At 40.0% G+C, this 22690-nt stretch overlaps 1 protein-coding gene across 7 annotated transcripts in view; it reads left to right on the top strand.

Annotated features, from left to right (window-relative positions):
• cacna1c (calcium channel, voltage-dependent, L type, alpha 1C subunit) overlaps positions 1 to 22690 on the top strand; it is a 170402-nt gene that overhangs the window by 124541 nt on the left and 23171 nt on the right. For 6 of the 7 annotated variants that reach the window (XM_046379136.1, XM_046379139.1, XM_046379137.1 and 3 more), the window contains 20 exons: positions 2235 to 2395; positions 2527 to 2600; positions 2757 to 2908; positions 3027 to 3228; positions 3450 to 3570; positions 3861 to 3975; positions 4625 to 4742; positions 4831 to 4900; positions 5096 to 5228; positions 5447 to 5576; positions 6744 to 6803; positions 7137 to 7243; positions 9906 to 9993; positions 10084 to 10191; positions 10295 to 10347; positions 10466 to 10612; positions 10771 to 10972; positions 11511 to 11669; positions 11808 to 11918; positions 14958 to 15041. In XM_046379136.1, coding sequence (XP_046235092.1) covers positions 2235 to 2395; positions 2527 to 2600; positions 2757 to 2908; positions 3027 to 3228; positions 3450 to 3570; positions 3861 to 3975; positions 4625 to 4742; positions 4831 to 4900; positions 5096 to 5228; positions 5447 to 5576; positions 6744 to 6803; positions 7137 to 7243; positions 9906 to 9993; positions 10084 to 10191; positions 10295 to 10347; positions 10466 to 10612; positions 10771 to 10972; positions 11511 to 11669; positions 11808 to 11918; positions 14958 to 15041 — 2395 coding nt within the window. Of the gene's footprint in view, positions 1 to 2234; positions 2396 to 2526; positions 2601 to 2756; positions 2909 to 3026; positions 3229 to 3449; positions 3571 to 3860; positions 3976 to 4624; positions 4743 to 4830; positions 4901 to 5095; positions 5229 to 5446; positions 5577 to 6743; positions 6804 to 7136; positions 7244 to 9905; positions 9994 to 10083; positions 10192 to 10294; positions 10348 to 10465; positions 10613 to 10770; positions 10973 to 11510; positions 11670 to 11807; positions 11919 to 14957; positions 15042 to 21842; positions 22011 to 22690 lie in introns of all 7 variants that reach the window. The other variant, XM_046379142.1, reaches the window with a different exon arrangement.

Raw genomic sequence — 22690 nt, 5'->3', positions numbered from 1 at the left:
TTAGCACAAAGGCTGGAGACACAAAAGTAGCAAGTTAACTGTTTCGTGGCTTCGCACAATAAAGTCCTGAAGTATCTGTTATGAATTTTCAAACCTTTGTCAGAGCCATTCTAGCTGTTTCCCCCAATTTCTAGTCATTGTGCTAAGCTAACTAACCAACCGCTGTGGAGTGGATTTGATCTTCTCATCTAACCTGCAGCAAGTAAGCAAACAACCATCCTTTGAAGCGTTTGTTCATTCAACTGTAAATAATACATTTGCATTTTCACTGTAAAATACTTATTTTTGGAAAGGTCAAGCATATTTTCACAAAATACAATCATAGACATAGAAACTGACTTTTTGTGCAAGAATGCATGTCCGCTTTTGTCGTGTTGTGAGTTGTGTCTCATGTAACATTCAGTGTGTGCATCATGGCAAAAGCCTCTGTGTGCCATAACTGACTCTGAACAGCTCCCACACACTCAAACAGAGGACTGGTGAAACATGAATGTTGTATAGGCAGAGAGAGAGGGGGAGAGAGAGAGAGAGGGAGAGAGAGAGAGAGAGAGAGAGAGAGAGGGAGAGAGAGAGAGCACTTCCTGGTGAGCTTTGATCTGTGTGAAAAGAGACATTGCAGTTGCAGTAAATGGCAAATGTCCTTGCAAGCAGGTTTGGTCTTGCGAAGTATCAGTGAAGGAATACTGGATAGACATCCATAACAGAAAAACAGAGTTACTTGAATAGTTAGTTAGATGGTTAGTTGTGGTCTGCATTTATTTAGCTTGTATAAATGAAAGCTGATGGTCTGTGATGGATAAGAACACTTTCTGGGCAGTTTGTGTTGTCTTACAAGACGCTCCTTTATTACAACACTGGCGCCAAGGAACCGACTTCACACATCAAATGCAGTGAGTGTAGTGTCAGCTTGACAAGAACACTTTCACTCGTGTGGTCATATCCATGCTACCGAGGTGCTAGCTGTCATGTCTTCTACTCTAAACACAAAAATCCAGTCAGAACCAGTTTCAGGCAAAAACACTTATTTTTGATTTTGACAGTGATTTCGCAATTTTACAGTCTGATGAATATATGTGACACAATGTTTATCATAGCATTATTAGAGTTAATCCTTTGCCTTCCTGTTTTTAATCCCTTGTGTCTATTATTAACAAATTATTGTCTCCTCATTAACTTTTAAGATAATTTGGAGCAAATTGTCCTAATTACACGCTGCCATTTTTCCACTGTCCAAGTACTTAACATCCATAATAGGGGCTGGGATGCCTCTTTTCTTTACATATATGTTCAAATAGTTGTACACGTGTTCCCAGATGACGCATATAAGACATAAAGCATGTAAAACTGTGATTCGTGCTTCTCTGCCTCTTCATGACTAGAACAAAAACGAGGTTGATTGCCTTCAGATGCTTTGAATTCTCCTACTATTTTCATTATTATTCAACAAGACAGTCATGAAATTTCAGTTGTCCAATCATTTTTACATGGGCGTAAGTTTAAAACAAACCATGCAACCACTTGAGTGGACCGGTTCACATAGATGGGAACTGCCGCAATTATTACTTTTATTTTTGACAGTAGAAGTCAAGGAAAGTGCAAATGACCTTGTGTACAGCACCTCACAAAACAACATGCTGAATTGACTAACAAGAAAAATAAATCTTTTTTTTTAACTCTAAAATGAGCCATTTCTTCTGTTAAAGCATGGATTTCTCTTGAAGTGTGAATCACAATATAACACATTGCAGTTTAAGTTTGAGCCTTCAGTCATTTTGTAAGAATAAGCATCCTTTTTTTCCCCTCTCAAATAGTGCATATCTCATTCTGCAACAAAGCTCTTCGTACTTGCTTTTCCTCGGTGTGAAATGTCTTTGAGGATGACTAACTGTTCCACAGCTGTGCTCTCAAACAACAGACAACCACGGGCCAAGGGTTGATGTCATCACCGCTCTTTAGACAGACTAAATGACTCTTTCTTTTTCTTCTCTCTCCTCCGCTGTTTGTTTTTCACTCTTTCTTGTTTATGTTGACCATTCTTTCTTTTTTCTTATTTTTTTCCTCTCCCTCCTCAACTTTCTTCTCTCCCTCTTCCGCCTCTCTGCACCTTCCCCTCTGTCTTTGACCCTCCCACCCCTCTTTCTCTCTTTTCCCAACTCGCTCCTTCTTCTCCTCTCCACTTCTGTCTCCCATCTTTCCTCACCTCTCCATCTATCTACCTCAATCCTCCTCTTCAGTCGATACTCTCGGAGGTGGAACAGGCTGTGTAGGAGGAAGTGCCGGGCAGCGGTTAAATCACAGATTTTCTATTGGCTGGTCATCTTCCTGGTTTTCCTCAACACTCTGACCATCGCCTCTGAACATCACCGGCAGCCTCAGTGGTTAACTGATGTGCAGGGTATTTAAGCGCACCCATACATCACATATACACGAACATAGATAGGTCTTTGCATTCTAGTAAATCAGTTATTCACCTTTTTGCATTGTTTTTCCTTTCCCACCTTTCCTGCTTTCTTTTTTCCTCTTCAGATATAGCAAACAAAGTGTTGCTGGCTCTGTTCACTGGTGAGATGCTGTTGAAGATGTACAGTCTGGGTCTGCAGGTAGATGGCTTACAGTGACATTATTTTCCTCAACATAACTTGAGTGGGAAAAGACTGTATTTTCATCACTTCTAAGATGGTCAAGAGAAGTGTGAATTCCTGTCTTTATTCCTCTACTTGCTACTTAAATGTCACTTCTCTCTCACCTCTCCACAGGCCTACTTTGTCTCGCTGTTCAATCGCTTCGACAGCTTTGTAGTCTGTGGAGGAATTCTTGAGACCATACTGGTGGAAACCAAGATCATGTCTCCTCTGGGCATCTCTGTGTTACGTTGTGTGCGCTTGCTGCGAATCTTCAAAATAACCAGGTTGGTATAGACGTTTTGATTATTAAAAGTTATTGAACAGAGTTTTGATAACCAAGATTTTGTATCCCTCTGTCCTCTGTGCACATTTACATACGCTAACTGGACTTCTCTGCCGCAGATACTGGAACTCCTTGTCCAACCTAGTGGCCTCCCTGCTAAACTCAGTTCGCTCCATCGCTTCCCTGCTGCTCCTGCTCTTCCTCTTCATCATCATCTTCTCCCTACTGGGCATGCAGCTCTTTGGGGGAAAATTCAACTTTGACGAGACTCGACGCAGCACCTTTGACAACTTTCCCCAGTCACTGCTCACTGTGTTTCAGGTAATGATTCTGCAGATGTCGCCCATCCTCACCTTATGTATATAAAATTATGCTCTTTGTCTTCCCCTTTGTAGAGTACAAAAAAGTTGATATGTCATCTTGTGTGAGGCTTACAGATGTAATGTATCCCTACACTGTCACGAGGGTGAGACTTCTTTCCATTGAAAAAGATTTTCATTACACAGGTGTGACTTTTATCCTGTTTATTTTCTTCTCCACAGATCCTGACAGGAGAGGACTGGAACTCTGTGATGTATGATGGCATCATGGCGTACGGTGGGCCGTCCTTCCCCGGCATGCTGGTCTGCATCTACTTCATCATTCTCTTCATCTGCGGAAACTGTATCCTGCCACAACAGAAAAGATACACAACAGCCTAATGTGGATTTGAAGGGAGGTTATGAGTGATGTGATTTCTAACCTTTTTTTAAGGTGCAGTTGCAGAAGGGAAGGATGCGTTTTGCATTTGAATGCATTTAGAAAGTACATCTGCTCGAGTTGCTGGGAAATCAGTGTCTTGCAGATGCAGAAAGGTTGCTAATTGTTCGTATATCTTACTGGGGTTGTTTCCAGCCAACCACACTGATGATCTGATGGGTCAGCAACATCCTTAACTTATTCCCTCTGAACAGATATCCTACTGAATGTCTTCTTGGCCATTGCTGTGGACAATCTGGCAGACGCTGAGAGCTTGACATCTGCCCAGAAAGAAGAGGAAGAAGAGAAGGAGAGGAAAAAACTGGCCAGGTAAAGCAGAAAGAGAAATAAAGACAGTAAGCAGAGGAAAAGGCCTGAAAAAAGCTGGCAAAGGGATAGAGGGAGTGCGAGCATCAAGGGAGAGCTTTAGCTTACAGCAACCCAGCCAGTCAGTAATTTAAGGATGCTGATACCGGAGCCTTGAAATCAAAGGACTAAAAATGCTTAACAATTAGAACATGAACTATTAGGTTTAAGACAGGCTGACATTTGCATGCTTTGCTTTTCTGTCTAACCCAATTTTATTGGGTAATTTTAGCATCACATTGTCTACAAAGGTCATTTGTCAGCAATGGTAATATGAGATTTTAATGATGTTGAGGAAGATAGTGTTCCCCTCCATGGCACAAATCATTAAATGTCTCCTTCTAGGGTGCAGCCTGTATTGATTTGAGGAAAAGGTGTGATGGAAAACAACCATTTGCATGCCTACTATCCTTTTGGTTTGATTATAACAGCGCAGCCACCCTCTGTGATTGAAATACACTCCATCATTGAGTGTTTATTTTGTCCTCCTGGTGTTAATTTATATGGGACTCAATACAAATCAGTGGATTAACACGGCACTAACACTGTGAGGGTTAGGAGGTGGAGAAAGAAGCTAAAAGCAGGCATCTTCTTTTCTTCCTTTTTTCTCCAGGTTGGCCAGTCCAGAGAAGCGCCATAACAACGAGAAGCCCCCTCTGGAGGAGGAGAAGAAGGAGAAGATAGAGCTGAAGTCCATCACTTCTGATGGGGAGACCAACACTGGAACTAAGGTACACATGGACACAACAAAGATAGGGTAAGTGTGCATGGAGAGAAGTGAAGGAGTTGGTACATAAATTCAATGCTCCCTTTTTGCAGATTAACATGGATGAGTACTGTGGAGATGAGAGTGAAGAGAAGAACCCGTATCCTGCCAATGATTACATAGGTAACACACAAACCACATGTGTGTACTGTTGAGATGAGTGAATGGTTGGAAATGAGAACTTGTACCTGGCCAGCAAATACACAGATCTATCCACATTAAATGAAAAGGGGAAAGCTGATACAGCAGTTCACATCCTATGTACATCTCCTCTTACCTACTACCTCTCACCATCATCCTGTTTCTCCCTCTCATCAGGAGACGATGACGACGAGGAGCCAGAGATGCCAGTGGGCCCGAGGCCGCGACCACTCTCCGACATTCAGCTGAAGGAGAAGGCCATTCCCATGCCCGAGGCGCGCGCTTTCTTCATCTTCAGCCACACAAACAAGTAAGAGGACGATGTACTTCGGCCCTCTGCCTTCTTTCCCCTTTCTTCCCCCTTTCCCCCCCTCCCATTTCTTATTGTTCCAATCTGTTCTGTAGGCTTTTTCTGTCTGTATTGTTTCCATCTTCTTTAGTCCCATCTCCGTATGTTCTGATCACTTCAGATTTCCTCTGATTGCTGTAACAAGAGACTGTTTCTGTTTCCCACACTTTGTCTTTTAGGTTCAGGGTTCTGTGCCATAAGATCGTCAACCACAACATCTTCACCAACCTCATCCTCTTCTTCATCCTGCTCAGCAGCATCAGTCTGGCTGCGGAGGACCCGGTCAAAAATGACTCCTTCAGAAACCAGGTGACTCACACAATAAGTACATTTAAAAATAATTAAATACAATATACACAGACATTGTAGTCATCATTAGCTGCACACACAAATTAATTTGCTCTAAATGGATTATAGATCACAGCAACATATAGAGGAACCAAAGCAAACTTCATGTTAAGAAGTGTTAAGCTTTGTGTATTTTATTTATTTTATTTGTCTATTTTATTTAACCCTCTTTTATTTATGTATTTATTTTTTTAGCCAGGCTGGCGACTTATTTTACTTGTCATGTACACATACAGCAAATAGTTGTATAATGTTCATGATATTATTATGTTCAGTTTTAGTTACTCACCCGTGCCGTGTTACTCACACATCAAAGTACAAGAAATGTTATTTATTACTTTGCACACGACAGCAAAGACTGTACATTCAGCCTTAAACCAAACCCACAAACTCCTCTATTTACGAATTATATCTGCACTGCAGCTGTACACACTAATGGAACACAATATTTTATTTATTAATGTTGTTTAGGGTTAATGGGTGTAATTTGTGAGCCGTAGTCTAATGTAAAAGACCGAATACCTTGTGATGAATCCGTTTTTCTGTAATGTTTCTTCTCTTATCGAACAAGACAAACCCCCTTAGGGATAATAAAGATCTGTTTTATTGTTTTTTCCTTGACTGTGGCTGTTGTGTATTAGTCTACCACAATTAACCTTATTCTTAATGCAAAAATACATCCTCTCTTTTTTAGATCCAACTCTGTTTTCAGTTTATTTAAGTCAAATTGGAATCCCCTGGGCCTGAACCACGGCATTATTATTTCAATATGTTGTGGAGTCACCCAGGGCTCTGCTGCAGTTAACCACAAGTTCAACTTGAACCCCTGAAGAATTGCACCTCTTCATGTTTCTCCCTTTATTTCAACTGTCTAAACAATTCCATGCAATCCTAGACTTACAAGTAGTTCTTACTGGTGGATCCTTAAAAGTGACGAGAAAGGTGGTTTTCCTGGAGATGCCTCTGTTTCCTGCTCAATCACAACGCCTTTAAATATTGGACAGAGCAAAAACAATGTTGATTTCAGTCATAGGAATCTTTTTGCGTAGTGTACATTAGTCCAGCAGTATGGTAGAAATGGTCTCTCCACACTGAAATGACAGTAATACTCTTTTTTGTTTTTTCCAGATCCTTGGTTATGCGGACCATGTCTTTACTGGACTCTTTACCATCGAGATCATTCTTAAGGTAGCGCTTCAAGTGCTACAGTATGAATTTACTGTACTTTCATGTGATCTCAAGCTTTTTAAAAACATTTTCCACATGTAGGATATCTGTAGAGATGGAAGTTTTGTTGCTGCTGATTGATGTGGTAGTGGTTGATTGTATGGTGAGAGGCCCTTGCTGTAAAGGTAACAGAAATACAGAGAATTGACTTTCAAATAAGTGTGTGTAGTTTAAAGCAGCGTTAAAGGTCAGGCAGTCAGTATAACTGCCTGCTGTATGGTTCATCATAGGAAGTTGTGATTTGATTCTTCTGTGTTTGACTCTAAAATATGAACTATGACCCCCCCCTTGCAGATGACAGCCTATGGAGCCTTCCTGCATAAAGGTTCATTCTGTAGAAATTATTTCAATATTCTGGACCTGGTGGTGGTCAGTGTGTCCCTCATCTCCTCTGGAATACAGTGAGTGCAATGTAATGACTTCTGATGCATGTTTTACACCCTCGTTTTAACTGACACTTGAATCATGAACATTATTTGGCTGCAATAATATGCAACAGCGAAGCAGCACCAGTGAAGCTTGTAGCATCATCAAACATGCATTTGTGCTACTACATGTTAAAAGACTGGACTAGTCAGCCAGATAATGACTTGTGCACGAGACACCAGTCCAGTCCAAGAACGCACAAATCAAGTTGGAAAGCAGCTAAGTGGGGAAACGTTTTCATTTGTAAAGTACCTCATGCTTCACACTTCTCTCTATTCTCTAACAACTTTACACTTCATTACTCCCAATCCCCTTCTCTCTTTGTGATGTTTATTAAAAATGTTCTCTGCTTCTTGTAGCAAATAACTCCTTGAAATGCTGTGATATTTTCTGATGTTTAATATGCTATACTACACTCTCTGTCTCTAATGCTTAATAGACTAGACTTCTCGACGTAAGTCCTCATTAGCCCGTGTTAATAACCCCTGTAACAGACCTTCACCTTAACTGTGTAAAACTGTCACTCTTTTGATTTGGTATTTCTATAGTCTTGGAGAGTTTAGTCGAAATCAACGTTGTAATCTGTGATGTTTTCAACAGGCGTAGTTTAATGTGATGACACTGTACTGATAATAATATTAAGAACACATTGTAAGCTTTTGCACGTGATGCTTACCAATATGCCTCCTTACAGGCTTCAGTCACTATAATTGATTTTTTGAAGCTGAAAAAGCTTTTTTTTTTTTCAGGTCGTCATTAATTTAACTCGTGTCCTCTTAATGGTATAGTCACCTTTTATGTCCAGTAAATGTTCATCAATTTGGTTATTTCTTTTTTGTGCTCTCTTTGGGCACATGTGAAACCTATAGCTTGTGTTTCTAGATAAACTGAACTCTCCCAGGCTACAGAAATGACTCCTGAATGCTAAAACTCAGTGGGTTTTGCCTGTTAAAAGTAGTTTGTGTGTGGGATTTTTCTTGAATACATCACAGTCAAATCGGTTGTGGTGGCGCTACATTTAGAAGTAAAGCTCTAGAAATTCAGAGTGTAAAGCAAATTGCAACATATATGAAACATGAGACGTTGCCCAATCTCATGTGTAAGGGGTTCATCGTTTGCCACAAATCCAGCAAACTTAAGCACAGTTAAAGTAAACATGCTAACTCCTCGTGTGCAGCCAGTGTGTGTGCTCAGGTGCTGGTCGGCCAAAGGAACATCTAAGGTGAAGATCAAAATTACCCCCCTGTCGCTTGTTTTTTAATTTTGACCCTCATTTTAAAAAGTTACGATTGATTGATTGCATTGAGTTGACCATTGTATGGATCGTACTGTCACTATAAAACATCCTGGCAGGTGATTTGACTGTGATGTATCACTGATAACATCCTGCTCCATGTGAACTACCTTTAACTGCCTTTGAACTTTACCTTCTTGTGTAAAATTGTTGCACAACTGGTCTTTTCCTCACTTTCTGTTTAGGTTTCACACAGAGTAACGTCATTCCCTTTAAACCACTCTTTTAACCACCTAAAAAGTTACACCCCTTAAAGGATGCATTGACATTTTGAAGATGCTTTTTTCCTCTGTGTTTGTCACACTCTGGGAAAAAGTTTTAGTATTTGTTCTTCAGTTAACTGAATGACTGACTCATTAGCTTTCCACACTGAAATCAAAGCTAAATGTTTTATGCTAGGCAGTTTTGATTACTGAAGGACCAATGTTTAAGCTTTTTCCAAACATTTGCTGTAAAATTCAAAATGTCAAGGTATTCGTTTGATTCTTTTGGTTAGTATGTAGAACATTTTCTTTTGAACCTCTTTCTTTAAAAGGTCACGCTGTTTGGCTTGTACTGACACTCTCTTACAGCACAGTAACTCTGTAAAAGTCTGTCTGTCTTCATGTCAGTCTCTCTGTGTTGGACATGTGTGTTTGTTCATAAATCATATGTTTGTGTGTGTTTGTTGTACTGTATTACATATATGTTTGTGTTACAGTATGCTGTATTTACAATTGTAGAAAATTTATTTTCAAAAATGAAGGCATGCTGTCAGCCCCATGTTTTGACCCACTGACCCATGTTCACTGAATTCACAACCCTCTTCACAAGATCTGATTTTGACAGATAATCAGTACCTTTAACTTAGCCATGTAATTTTATGTGTTGACTTCTTTAGAATAATGTTTACCTCATTCAAACCTCTGTTTAAAATCTGAAAAATTATTTAACTTAGTGGTAAAGGTCGTAATTTTTATGTAAACATATGTTACCGGCTTTGCCCAATTTGAGAAAGACTTAGCTTTTCTATAAAGAGAGTAACAGGTATATTATAATTAGCTTCAGTGTTTTTAGGATCATTTTGTGTCATACTTCTCTCATTGAGTTTCAGATGTGATTTGACTTCAGTTGTCCAGTTACTTGCATCTTGATCTTTTTAATTTAGTCCACCTGTGTGTTGAGTTGTCTCGATCTCCATAGTTTCTTTAACTCATGCTACAGTTTGTGTCAACAATCTTTAACACAGATGTTAATATGGAAAGGGCCCTTTGCTGTGTGTGTTGTTCCAACCTTGTAAATAATGTCTAATTAGAAAAATGTCACATTTACTGGTCAGCTTTTTAATCACACTTGTGTTTCAGGTCCAGCGCAATTAATGTGGTGAAGATCCTGAGAGTTTTGCGAGTGCTCAGACCACTGAGGGCCATCAACAGAGCCAAGGGGCTAAAGGTTAGCACACTCACACATGTAAATACCTAAATTACACACATACATGAGACACACCCATGTACTCACTGCCGTTTTTGTTGTGTTTTCCAGCATGTAGTGCAGTGTGTGTTTGTGGCAATCAGGACCATCGGCAACATTGTCATCGTCACCACGTTGCTCCAGTTTATGTTTGCGTGTATTGGAGTACAACTCTTTAAGGTAAAGAAGGAAGGAGGGAAAGAAGAAGGATGAGCATTGCTAGACCTGTCTGTAGGCCTCACCAAATAAAACTAAATAAATAAAAGAAAACTTTTTTCATCAGGGCAAGTTCTTCTTCTGCACTGACAGCTCTAAACAAACTCAAGCAGAGTGCAGGTAAGAGATCCTTCCCACATACAAACTTGTTAACTCTCTTATGTCATAATCTCAACAACTAACTACTGGATAAAACATGAGTATGTGTGCACATGCGTGTGTTTACTTGTATGCACAGGGGCTCCTACATTATGTATAAGGACGGTGATGTGGGGAAGCCTCAAAGAGCCCAGAGAGTGTGGGAGAACAACGACTTCAACTTTGATGACGTCCTGCAAGGCATGATGGCCTTATTTGCTGTGTCAACTTTCGAGGGCTGGCCAGGGTACGTGTCTGCATACAAACATAATACACGTGTAATGGTCCACACGTTACATGTACACTGTTTGCTTGCTTTTTTAGTTTTTCAGAAGTGTCCTGGTATCCTATTCGATCCTTTACATCTCATAATCTCCCCCTGTCCTTCAATAAATCTTCCCTCAGATTACTGTATCGGGCCATAGACTCTCACGCCGAGGACGTTGGGCCCATCTACAACTACCGCGTGGTCATCTCCATCTTCTTTATCATCTACATCATCATCATCGCCTTCTTCATGATGAACATCTTCGTTGGTTTCGTCATTGTCACATTCCAGGAGCAAGGAGAGCAAGAATATAAGAACTGTGAACTGGACAAGAACCAGGTATTGTTTTTGCTTATTTTATATCCACTGCCTTTGTGTGTTTGTGTGTGCGTGTGTGTATAATTGCAGTTGTGTTCTTTTGTTTAGCAGTAAGATATGCATGACTTTTCAGCTCCGAGTAGAAAAGTGACTCTATCCGTCACTTCAGTACGTGAGAGAGGGAATGGAGGCCAGGCAGCGTGGTCGAGACTTGGGAGAATCTCGAATCCTAAAACACGAGTTTTAGGGGTTGAACTACTTCAAGAGATCAGGCAGAAGGAAGCTGCAGCAGTTCAGACACAAGATGAGACTAAAGCATAAAGAAGTAGCTTGGCCAGGACTCTGCAGCTGTGCTTCTCTGTGATGATCCATTTCTCAGCAAGAGTATGGAGGAGAGAAACAAAGAAAATGCTTTTTAGACTGCCAAACAACAGTTGGACATTTTCCTCCACGATGGTTTGAGTACAGAGAGGCAGAGTGATGAGGAGTTCGGGAGCTTCATCACCAGATAAACGTTAAAGACTATTTGTGTGTGTGTGTGTGTGTTTGTGTGTCACAGCGTCAGTGTGTGGAGTATGCTTTGAAGGCACGCCCATTGCGTCGCTACATTCCCAAGAACCCGTACCAGTACAAGGTGTGGTATGTGGTCAACTCCACCTACTTTGAGTACCTGATGTTCACACTCATTCTTCTCAACACCATCTGTCTGGCCATGCAGGTGAGTCTCGGCATACACATACACACACACTCACAGATGGACGCAAGTACACGCTCATACAATGGGGAAATGTTAGAAAGTCCCATAAATTGCTGTTTATTTTCGACATTAATTTGCTCTTTATGTGTCTTCATGCAGCATCATGGACAGACCAAAAATTTCAATGATGCCATGAACATCCTCAACATGCTCTTTACTGGACTCTTCACAGTGGAGATGATCCTTAAACTGATCGCCTTCAAACCCAGGGTAGGCCACCTTCTCTGACATAACACTGTAGGAGAGCAGCATAGACAATTGTATCTTCTGCATTGATTAGGTTAACTTATAAGATTTTATCAAGCAAATGCACAAATCTACCACTAACCCCTGAATAGCCAGATACGGTTTATGCATTGAATCTCATTTTTTGCAAGTAACTGCTCACTGATGTTAAATCGTATATTCCAAAGCTCGAGTTTAATTCCTCCAGATGATAATTATGATATCATGGATTTAAAGCATGATTGGTGATCGGCATCATGTGATTTTTAATCTCACTGCTCCCTCGTTACACTGCTGTTGTTACTGTGTAGCTGTGTGGGTTTATTGGTCCAATCCTAAAACTTGATGATGCATCAGCTGATTAAACAGCAGCATTTGGGAATGCTTCCCCCCATTCCAGCAGGGTTGGTGAAAAATCCTTGAAGACAATCAATAGCAAAAATGTAATTTCATGTTGTATTTTTACTCTTATTTCTTTTGTTGCACAGTGTGAATTGTAAATCAAAAGATGAGTCTAAGAAACATGAATTTCCATGTGCTTTATTCCTTCAGCATACATAACAACATTGTGTGTGTACTGATTCTAAACTCTTAAATCCAAATATCCCAAATTTTTAAAAAGTCATTAAGGTTGTGAGGGAATTAATTTCACTTTTTCTTTATATTACATGTGAAGTTAATTGTTGACAATTTTTGAATGTCATCCACAAAATATCAGTATTTGGGAGCCAGGGTTTTCTAATTAAAATGTAATTCTTTTGTTTTTCCATTTAGCGACACAGTCCAAATCATGTACTACAAAAATGTGTCTTTTTATTAAAATGGATGACAGATGGTTATCCTGTAATAACTTTTGAAAATTATAATTATCTACTTGGACCATTTAGTCTCAGTTACATAATGCGTGCTTGTAGTGTTTTATGGCACAAGGTTTGGGAAGTGACTTCATGCTGCGCTGCATTATGTATGTAATGCTTACTTCAAGTAAGGCTAATGTAACAGCAGTTTTCTGACTTTTCAAAATGAGCGTGTCAAGTTTCTCCAGTTGTGCTGTGGATCTTTGGAAACTGTACACCTCCAGAAAATATACAAACTAAAACCTGTTTTCATTCTTCCATGAACTTAGTCCATGTGATAAGTTAAAAAGTTAAAGTGCAGCATGACGACATGTTCCTAAGCCATGTTGAACACTGCTATTTAAAAAAAATATTTGTGTATGAGTTGTTGTTTTAGCATGTTGTTTTCTTTGGTTTGACTTCAGCAGACACACACAGAGGACCAGCTTACTAATAATTTTTCTTCACAGGTATAGCAGTGGTCGAATAAGCTCCAGTAACACTTGCTCTGTGGTAAAGATGTATGCTAATGCCTTTAAAGTTTTGAGCAGGTTTGACTGCCTCGGCCTTAATCCTTGGGGAGTTAAATGGATTTTTTAATGTTTTTATTATTATGTTTTGTTTTTGGCTTTTTTGTGTCAGTTTGATTAAAACAAACAACTGAAATCACCCCAAACATCAACCTTTTAGATACTAATGATCATCTCTGTTTTACTGATTCTTAACTCTGGTATTCCATTAATGTTCTTACACTTGATAACAACGCCATTAAAACCGCTATAGAGTCCAGAGGTTCCTTGCAATATTTGCATGATGCCAGTGGGTGCAGGTCAATTATGCCAAGAGGAGTTTTTTGCATTTTATGATGAAGCCTCAGCTGCTGAAGACAGATGATGAAGCTTAAAATAGATCAGTAAGACTGATCTTCTCTCTGCACCCCTCTGTCTGCCAATTTACCAGTTTGATGCAAACAGTTGAGTAGGATGTGTTATATATGACTTACATAGTTTACTACAGAGTGTAAATGTGACTTCCGAAAAAATGAAAGATAGAGGCCTCTCATCTGCCAGTGCTGCTGCGTCGTAGATGTCCTGTCTTGTTGCCTGGGTCAAACGTGAACATCATCAGCCCTTAGAGCACACAGTGATATCATCTATTTTAAAATATATTAATTTTTTGCCGTTTCTTCATAGTGTATTATAATGCGTTCCTACTGATTTAGATCTACACTCATAAACACACATAATGCTTTCTGATGCACCATATCAGAAGTCATAAAACATTATAGATGTATAGATTATGTGTAATTATTCTATATGTTAAGTAAAGTTCAGTACATATTAATACTTTTATAATACAACATGCTGCCTCATAACTTTCATTGTTGGTGGTCAGTAAAATTCATTTAAAAAATACAAATATAGCATACTATGAGTGCTTACTACAGTTGACTGTTCAGGTGTGCATAGGTGAGTATAGGTAGTCATAATGCATTATAAGCCCCATCAGTCAGCCTCTAGTTTATGCATCAGAAATCCTTGTGTGTGTTTATGAATGCAGTCACAAAGCAGGATGAAACCAAACAAAAATCTTCTTCTGAAAAGGCCATGTGGCAGGCTAGTTTCCAAAACTCACTGTCACATCTTGGCCGCCCGTCCAAGTTCAGGCGTACTTCACCAGAACGTAACACAATCCGTCTTAGATGCAGCTCTCTCCTTTTACAGTTTGCCAGCCAAGATAATACTGTTTTGGCCTGAAGTTATGTGGATGTTTTTGATAAATCCTCACTTTGTACCACTCCTCGTGATGAATTGCCCACAATAAGTTAAGTAAACAAAGTGGGCTTTCATTATAATCACTGCCACAGCTTTGCTGAATCGCCCCAAGATGCAGATGGAAGACTTGGGTAACTGCTATCTGACACGCCATCTTTAACAGAGCAGGAAATTCAGCTGCACTCGATGAACAGATACTGAAAAGGAAACAAGTTTCTCTGTTCATTACAATTAAAATTCTTTCATGTGTTCGGCCGTCAGCTGATTTTTCTCTGTTCCCTCAGTGTGCTATACAACCTCATGCCATCTTAATAGGGCTGCGAAGTAGCAGCAGATGTTGTTTTCCTTCTAACCTACCTTTCTTACCCTCCTCCTCCTCCTCCTCCTCCTCTTGCTCACCTCATCCTGTGTAGGGGTACTTTAGTGATCCCTGGAATGTGTTTGATTTCCTCATCGTAATTGGCAGCATAATAGACGTCATTCTCAGTGAGATCAACGTAAGTACGATGCCCACTCTCACTCTCCTTATCACTCTCTCATTCTCTCTGTCTTGTGCCCTCTTGTCTCTTCTTAATCTTTCATTTTCTGCCACTCTACTTTCCTTTGTGGCTATTCTGTTTTGTGCTGTCTTCCTTCTTTCTCTGCCATCTCCTTTGTCCTCTTTCTCCTCCTCCTTCTCTCCCTCCATCCTTAACTCCAAGATGGCCGCTGCAACTTGGGGGACCAGCCAAACACAAGGGTTCCCCAAGCAAGAACAAGCACCTTCCTGGGTTCAGTAACAGAGGCAGGGTTTAGATTGAACACAAAGGGTTTCTGTGTCGCGTCCTCCCTCCTTATTCCTGACAGTTTCTCAGATGCTATCGGCTTCTTGATATTTTTTTTTCCACTTTTTGTCAGACTGTGACATGTCCTCAGGTTTGATTCCCTCACTAACTGAACTAACTCACTGACCAATCACAAACAGACTTATACACCTTTTCATTTTTTGAACTGCAGCAACAGGGTTGTTTTTTCTTTTTTTTTCCTTGTGATTTTGTTGCAATTTGTTCTTTACTGTTGTTGTTGTTGTTGTTGTTGACATTTTCCTCTCATTGGACAAGCATGACCGATCGCCGCTGCTCTTCCTCTGCTGTCCACCTCGTTCAGACTGCCCCTTCTTTTCTTTTTTTGCCGTTTAATTTTGTTGACTCTTTCCCTCTCTCTCCTCCTACTAAAAACTCCAATGCTCATGTATATAATGATTTTATCTCATTTTTCTCCTCTCTCCTTTAATTTCCGTTCTTTCCATTTTTTAAATGTCTTATGTTCTGTCCTTTTCTTCTGTTGTTTTTCTGTTTTTTCCACCCCTACGCAGCATTATTTTGTTGATGCATGGAACACATTTGATGCCTTGATAGTTGTGGGTAGCATTGTTGACATAGCGATCACTGAGGTTAACGTAAGTAGTCCAACCCCCTTCCTCCCTTCCTGCCTGCCTGCTCTGCCATTCCCACACACACACACAAACAGATCGAGTGCCGATACCCATCTTGCACGCTTTCAAATGATTAGGAAACTTCAGTTGCACCACATTTGGACTTCAGAGACGGCTGAAGTCTGGTAGTGAAGAGAGCCAGATGTAGTTCAAGGGCTTGTGTACTTTAAAATGTTTGAAACACTAAATTGTACAGTTGTGTTTGGAGAACTTTGACCCCTGACATCTGAGTAATAATTTCAACATAGTGAGTTTGATTTATGATGAATATGTTGGCTTTTGGGGAGCTGACATTATCAGTAATCCATCATATTATTTTTGTTAGAAAGTAATGATTAGAGCTTTTTTCTAGCTACATGTCTGTACATTTATCTTCAGCAGTGTAGGAAGGCTGCAAAAGACTTTATTTTCTTAGTTTTAGAATTATCTTTTATGGTTTTGCTAATATTTGAAACTGCTTCAGATGGGTATTCAAGCCTCGGCCTGCTGAACATCGGTAGCGTCACAGACTATTGCATTAGCGTAGAACCTATTGCATTGTCTCAGCACTTGGTTTGTTTCTCATGGGTTTTATTTGATCTTTTGTCATTGCCACAGGGGATAGTGTCCATTCCCCTGGCATGATGGGCACTGTATAGCATGACTGATGTAAAGGTGGTATATCCAGGCCTGGCACTGTTTATACTATTATATGAAGCATTTATTTATGAAAGATAAAAGAATTTTGGGGAAAAAAAGGAACAAATACAGATTCTCATTTTTAAACAACGGTGTTTTGACCCAGGGGTCATGAAACTTTAAATTCAAATGAGAAAAATACAAGTTGAAGTTGCTTTTTCATTTTTCCTTCTTTCTCTTTTTTTTTTTTTTGTCAGACAATAGCAATGTGCAGACATGCAGACATGGGGAATCCATAAATGGATTTACTCAGGGCCCGTGAAATTTATGTAAATGTATGTATGAATTCATTTATCATCGACGTGGAGGCCCTATGGTCAACAGTGGGGCTGAATAAGAATGAATATCCCAAACACTGGTCAAATATTGAGGGTCTATTGTATTTACACTTCGGGGATAATTGGTGTTTTATTCATGTGATATTAAAAGTGCTCTTTGGCAGGAGAATAGGCTGCGAAATGCAAACTGCAGTGTGACTGGACAGGATTCTGCTTCATTTAGCCTTAGAAGAGGATAAGTTTTGCTGTGTGTGCTGGTTTGCCAGCATGCCTATGATCAAACTAACCAAAAAGCTGAATGTCACTTAAAAACAAAAACAGTCTTTTTACCGTGAAGTAGCTTTTAGTAGAAGAGTGTATCACTTAATTCCATTTAATGCCTCAGCTTCAGTCTGCAAAGTTTGTCAAATGAAAATGCCACAGGGAAATGTAGCTCAAGTGGCAGTTCAGTAGGTGGAAGCCACACTACGTGAATCTAACTTTGATGCACTCTCTGTGTGTCAGCTTATGAAGACACACATACTGAAGCAGCCCTGCTTGGCTTCTGCAAAGCAGTTAAAACATTCAGCATCTCATCTCTCTGTGGATCATGTTTTAAATGCAATACTTTCTTTCATTTAATTACAGTTGTCCTGTTTTTAAAAAATAGGATTGATCCTTTTTTTTCAGGCTGAGAATATACTTATCATTACTTTCTCATTAAATTTGAAACTTTGAGGTGCCGGTTGGTGAATTTTGTTGCTGTCCAACACAGCCAGCCTGACTGCTTCTCCCTGCTCCTAGGTTTTATGCTAACAAACTGCTGGGCCCAGTTAAATATTTAGCGTACAGACATGAGAGCGCTACCGATCTTCTCATCTGACTCTCAGAAAGATCGCAAATAAGTAGGTTTTCCAAAGCTGGGTTTTTTCTTCATTATTATAGATGCATTTCTATTGCATGGGGATGCACTAAGAAGGTTTGGCTGAAATCCTTTCATACCCTCAGCCTACTGTTGGCTTGAGTACATGAAGCAAAGCAAAGATATGCAGACAGGTACACTGGTATGTTCCCACACGGTGGAATGCAGTGTGTTTCACCTCAGACAGCACTGCTCGGGCATACAAATAAGGTTAGTGTATCCCAGGGGTACATGTGCTTGGCAGTTGTTTTTGTGCCTTTAGAAAGGGAATCCATTTGTCCCCATGAGAGGGTGACAACGCTGCTTATAAACTACACCAAGTAATTTCCAAACTGCACTTGGATATTTAATGTTTTATTCAGTTATTCTGTCTTGTTATTACGAGAATTTGACAGGGGAATCACAGAAGCATGATAAACGTTTATATCCCGTTGCTGGCTTGCAGATACTGAATTTAAAGCAAAGTATACTTGTGTACATAGAGAGAGAGTATATGTCAGTATATATTTGCAAAAATACATACATAGACATTTAATAAAGGCTGACAGAGCAGGGAAAAAACATCATTTTCATTCTGAGAACATCTCTGTTGGGATCTGACAAAATTTAACCGCTTATTGATTCGCCATCTTAATAATGAGGTTTGCTGGGCCAAAGATATACATCTTTGTCATCTATACAAGTCACTGATGTTGCACTTAACACTTTGGTTTGGAGTCTGCCTTTGATTTGGTTGATTGGTTTGCAGTTCTTTCTGAATGATTCATGAGTCTTCCTCTCTCACCCTTAACCTAAAGGCATGCCCCAAGTCTTTTCTTTTTTCTTCTTCTCTGGTGGGTTTTTTTTGTTTTGTTTTGTTTTTTTTATTTTTTTTAATTATTTGGGTGATGAGATGCCCAAGCTACCCTTTTCTATTTTTTTTAAGAAACCCTCCGCACTTCAATCCTGTGAGAAGTTTTGACTGTTTTCGAACTGGGACCCTGTCACTGAGACATTATAGATTTTAGCCAGCTACTGCATTTCACCAGACGCTGAAGCACAAGTGAATGCTTTTTAACGTACTGAGCAATGCAATTACAAACTAACAGTAGCAGCTTGCCAACCACTACCTCTCGTTCATTGCATTCCTAAGTACACAGTGAAGTGCAGTAACAGGCCAGTTTTTAAAGTGTTAACACTTTTCCTTTCGTAAATATTAAAGGCCAAAAGAGCCTGTTTGAGTGCACCCACTTTGCTGCTCTGTTGGGTGCTTGTTGACTTAGATTAGCTGCACATTTTGTGGTCTTCGAATCGGAACACTTTATCAATGCTGGGTCTCTAATTGTCCCAAGCAACCTGCGGGTGCTTCTTAAATCTCACATGGTTTGTTTTACGTTTTTGGTTTTGGTTTGAGTAGAAGTAGTGTGAACAGATTGGTATTGGTTTGCTCTGAGCGGTGTCATGCAGACGATGCCAGTATGGACTGCATCCTTTTCTCTTTTTTCTTTCTTTCTATCCGGAATGCCTCCTCTGCTCCTCTCCATCTCTCTCTCTCTTTCTCTTTCTCAGCTTTTTTGGTTCTCTCCTCTTATGGACGTTTATCTCTCTCTTTCTGTGTCTTTTTTCTTGTTGGTTTGCGGTGGTGCTTACCCACCTGAAATGCAAGCTGGGTAACATGGGTCTCTCGTGCTTTTCATCTTAAAAATTCTTCTGATATTAGTGTGTTTTCAATCCTAGAACTTTAAATATTTAAGGAAATGCACTTTATGGTGCAGCGTTACAATTTAACCAGAAGGTGTATCTAAAATCTAAAATATAGGGAAAGAATGTTCTCAAGAAACCCATGTTACCTGTTGAACTGACTGAACACGTTAAATTTTCGCCCGACAACACGATGTGCACTGTGGCCAAACAGCTTATGTTCGCTATAAATAAGCTCAAAAATGAGCTGCAACTACAGTAACTCACATTCCAACTATAGTTTAGCCAGAAATGCTGATCTGCTGACACATTTTAGTTTAGTTTAACTTACACCCCTGCAAGGACACAAGGACACAAGTCCAAGCTTTGTGACTTGAATGTCACACAAACTTTGTGTCACATCAGAAAGACAAATAATAACAATAATAAACAATAAACAATAATGAAGAACGATTTCACGGCTTTAATTTCACACAGAAAATGAAACAAGTTCAGATTGAAATTATCCTTAAATTCACCCAGCTGGGCGTTTGTGTAATTCATACACACACTCACACACACACACACACACACACACATACACACACAACCAGATATTTCAGTTTTCACTTAATCTGCACTCGGTGTGACTCAGAGCCATCCTTCCTCCCTGCATCCTTCCATCCTTCTTCCCTTCCATCCTTCCTGCTCATCTTTCCGACTCACCCCAGTCCTCCCTTTATCCATCACTTTTCCCTCACTCCCTTCCTTCGATGCTTCCCTCTTTCCCTCATTCCTCCCTCCCTACAGTCGCCCTTTCTTCCAACATTCCCTCCCTTCACACCATAATGCCTCACCTCTTACAACACACAAACATATATCAGCTCTTCACTCACTTACTACACTCCCTCACTGCAACTTTGACATCAGAAATTGTTAGTGTTCTGGTTGCAAGCCAATTAATTTTATAAGTATTGTGCTTGATAAAATTTAGTAACCTATTAGTCTGTGTGCATTAGTCTGTGTGTGATCATAAACTTGTGTGTATGGCTCTGTTAAAATTCATTTAAATGCTTCATTCGTTCCCACCTTTCTTGTTATGTTCTGTGATTCTTCTCTCTCTATCTCTGTCTTTTATTTTTTGGGTTATTTTTTTTACTTTTGCTCCCATTTCTTTTATTCCCTATTTTCTTTTTTGCATCTAGTTCCTTCTCTCTATTTTTTTTTGTTTGTTTTGTTTGTTTTTCTTTTCTCTCTTGCATCTTCCTTTTTTCCTTCAAAGTTTATCTTATCTGCTCGTGCCCTTTTTTCTTTTTGGGAATAATGAAGCATTATTTTGTGGTGAGGTATTTTAACAGGGTCAATACCAAAGCAGAGTGAACAGCTCCTGAGTCATAGATTGAACTTTAACTAAATCTATCACTCACAGCAGTGTAAAATGTTGCAGTACCAGAAACAACCAGTGGGTGTCTCCCCAACAGTATGTTATCTTTGTGCCTCTCAGTGTTATGTAAGAACTTGTGGGCTATGATTTCCAAAAGCATCTGAAATCATCTTTGTCATGAGTGGAAATGACTGAGATTATCTTAAATTTTCTATTATAATATTCTGATGCCTCTTTGACCTGAAAGTATATTGAAGTTGTGGTTAATCAACAGTTATTGGACCACAAATAACAGCTGTAAATGAAGGCGCTTGACTTATTTTTTTTCACTTGGATCTTGATTATTTTCAGGTCAAAGAACGCACTGAATAATGCATATTCAAAGAGGAATTGTCCTTTAATGCATTTGGTAAATGTAGCCTGAGTTAGCTAAAGCTTGTCGTAGCTTCAGCTGGCAGAAAGAAAAACAGATAGCTACAGAGGCGCCTCTCTATCCCCCATCATACACACAGCCCCATGGGCTAATATGACACATGCCATGCTGCAGACACACACATACACAATCAGCTGCCCCAGACCAACATTCATTATCTTAGTCCTCAAGGCACTGGACAGCAAATTTCCAATATCTCACACTTCCTACATGTTTCAGTCTTCTAGCACTGTGATAAGAAGTGAATCAGCCTGATGTGGCCAGTCTGTATGCACTAATATCTTCAAATATATCAAAATTCTCCGTCCTGGTCCAGATGAAATTATTTCCACTAACATGGTGGTTTGTGAGTTATTTTGTTTGGTCTGGGCTGGTGCAAAAGCGTTCTCCCCGCTGCTCACACTAAAACACACCTTTACGTGCGCGGTGACACACAAACACGCACACCACGGCGCTGCTCTGGTGCTGATCTTTGTTGCCTTTCCTTAAAGCCAGCTGACTCCTCCTCGTCCTCCTCCTCTTCGTCCTCCTCCTCCTCCTCTTCCTCCTCTCACCCCCCTGCGGTAAGGCCAACGGTACGCTCCGACGGTAACCTCGTCAGCCTTCCTCCCTCCTCCACCATCCTTCCATCCTTAAATGCTTCCATCCCTGCATCCATGGTATGATCCAAAACTTTTGGCTTTTCATTCGTCCTCATCTGTTGCTCCTGCTGTCATCTTCTGCAGCATGTCCAGAGTTACATTTATGTAGCTGTTGTTTGTATTTTTACATGTTTACATATATATATGTATATGTGTGCGTGTGGTGAAGGACCCTGTATCGTACAGGCCTAGTATAACTGGAGTCTCGTGACTTTCCTTGTATGGCTCTTGTTGCGCCCGCTGCCCCACCTCCCTCATGGCTTGCAACTTGCTCCACCTTCCCTAATGGGTGTGGTACCTTTTAGTGCTTTGTCATCAGTGCGAGCCATCATGGTCACGCTATCACGCTGACTCTCTTTTTCTCACTCTTCTCCACTGGCCTCCCATCTTTCTTTTCATCTATCTTATCTTATCTGCCTTCTCTATGTAATTTTCTATCTGTATTTATTCAGATGTCTCTGAATAATTCAAACTATTCTTCATATTCAGACTCTCTCTCTCACTCACTCTCTCTCTGTTACACATACTATCATTGTGACTGTACCTATCCCACTCACCTCCCTCCTCTCTCAATGGTGAAATGGTCCCCACTGTGGTTCAATTGTGGTATTACATGCAGTGCAGACATATGACTGAAAATGCTCAGAAGGATGGGTCATTTTCAGCATAGCTGTCAGTTGAGTTTGGAACAATTCATG

The sequence above is a fragment of the Scatophagus argus genome, chromosome 22, assembly GCF_020382885.2.
Source record: "Scatophagus argus isolate fScaArg1 chromosome 22, fScaArg1.pri, whole genome shotgun sequence".
Classification (NCBI taxonomy): Eukaryota; Metazoa; Chordata; class Actinopteri; family Scatophagidae; genus Scatophagus; species Scatophagus argus.
This window is presented reverse-complemented; position numbering and strand designations above follow the sequence as displayed.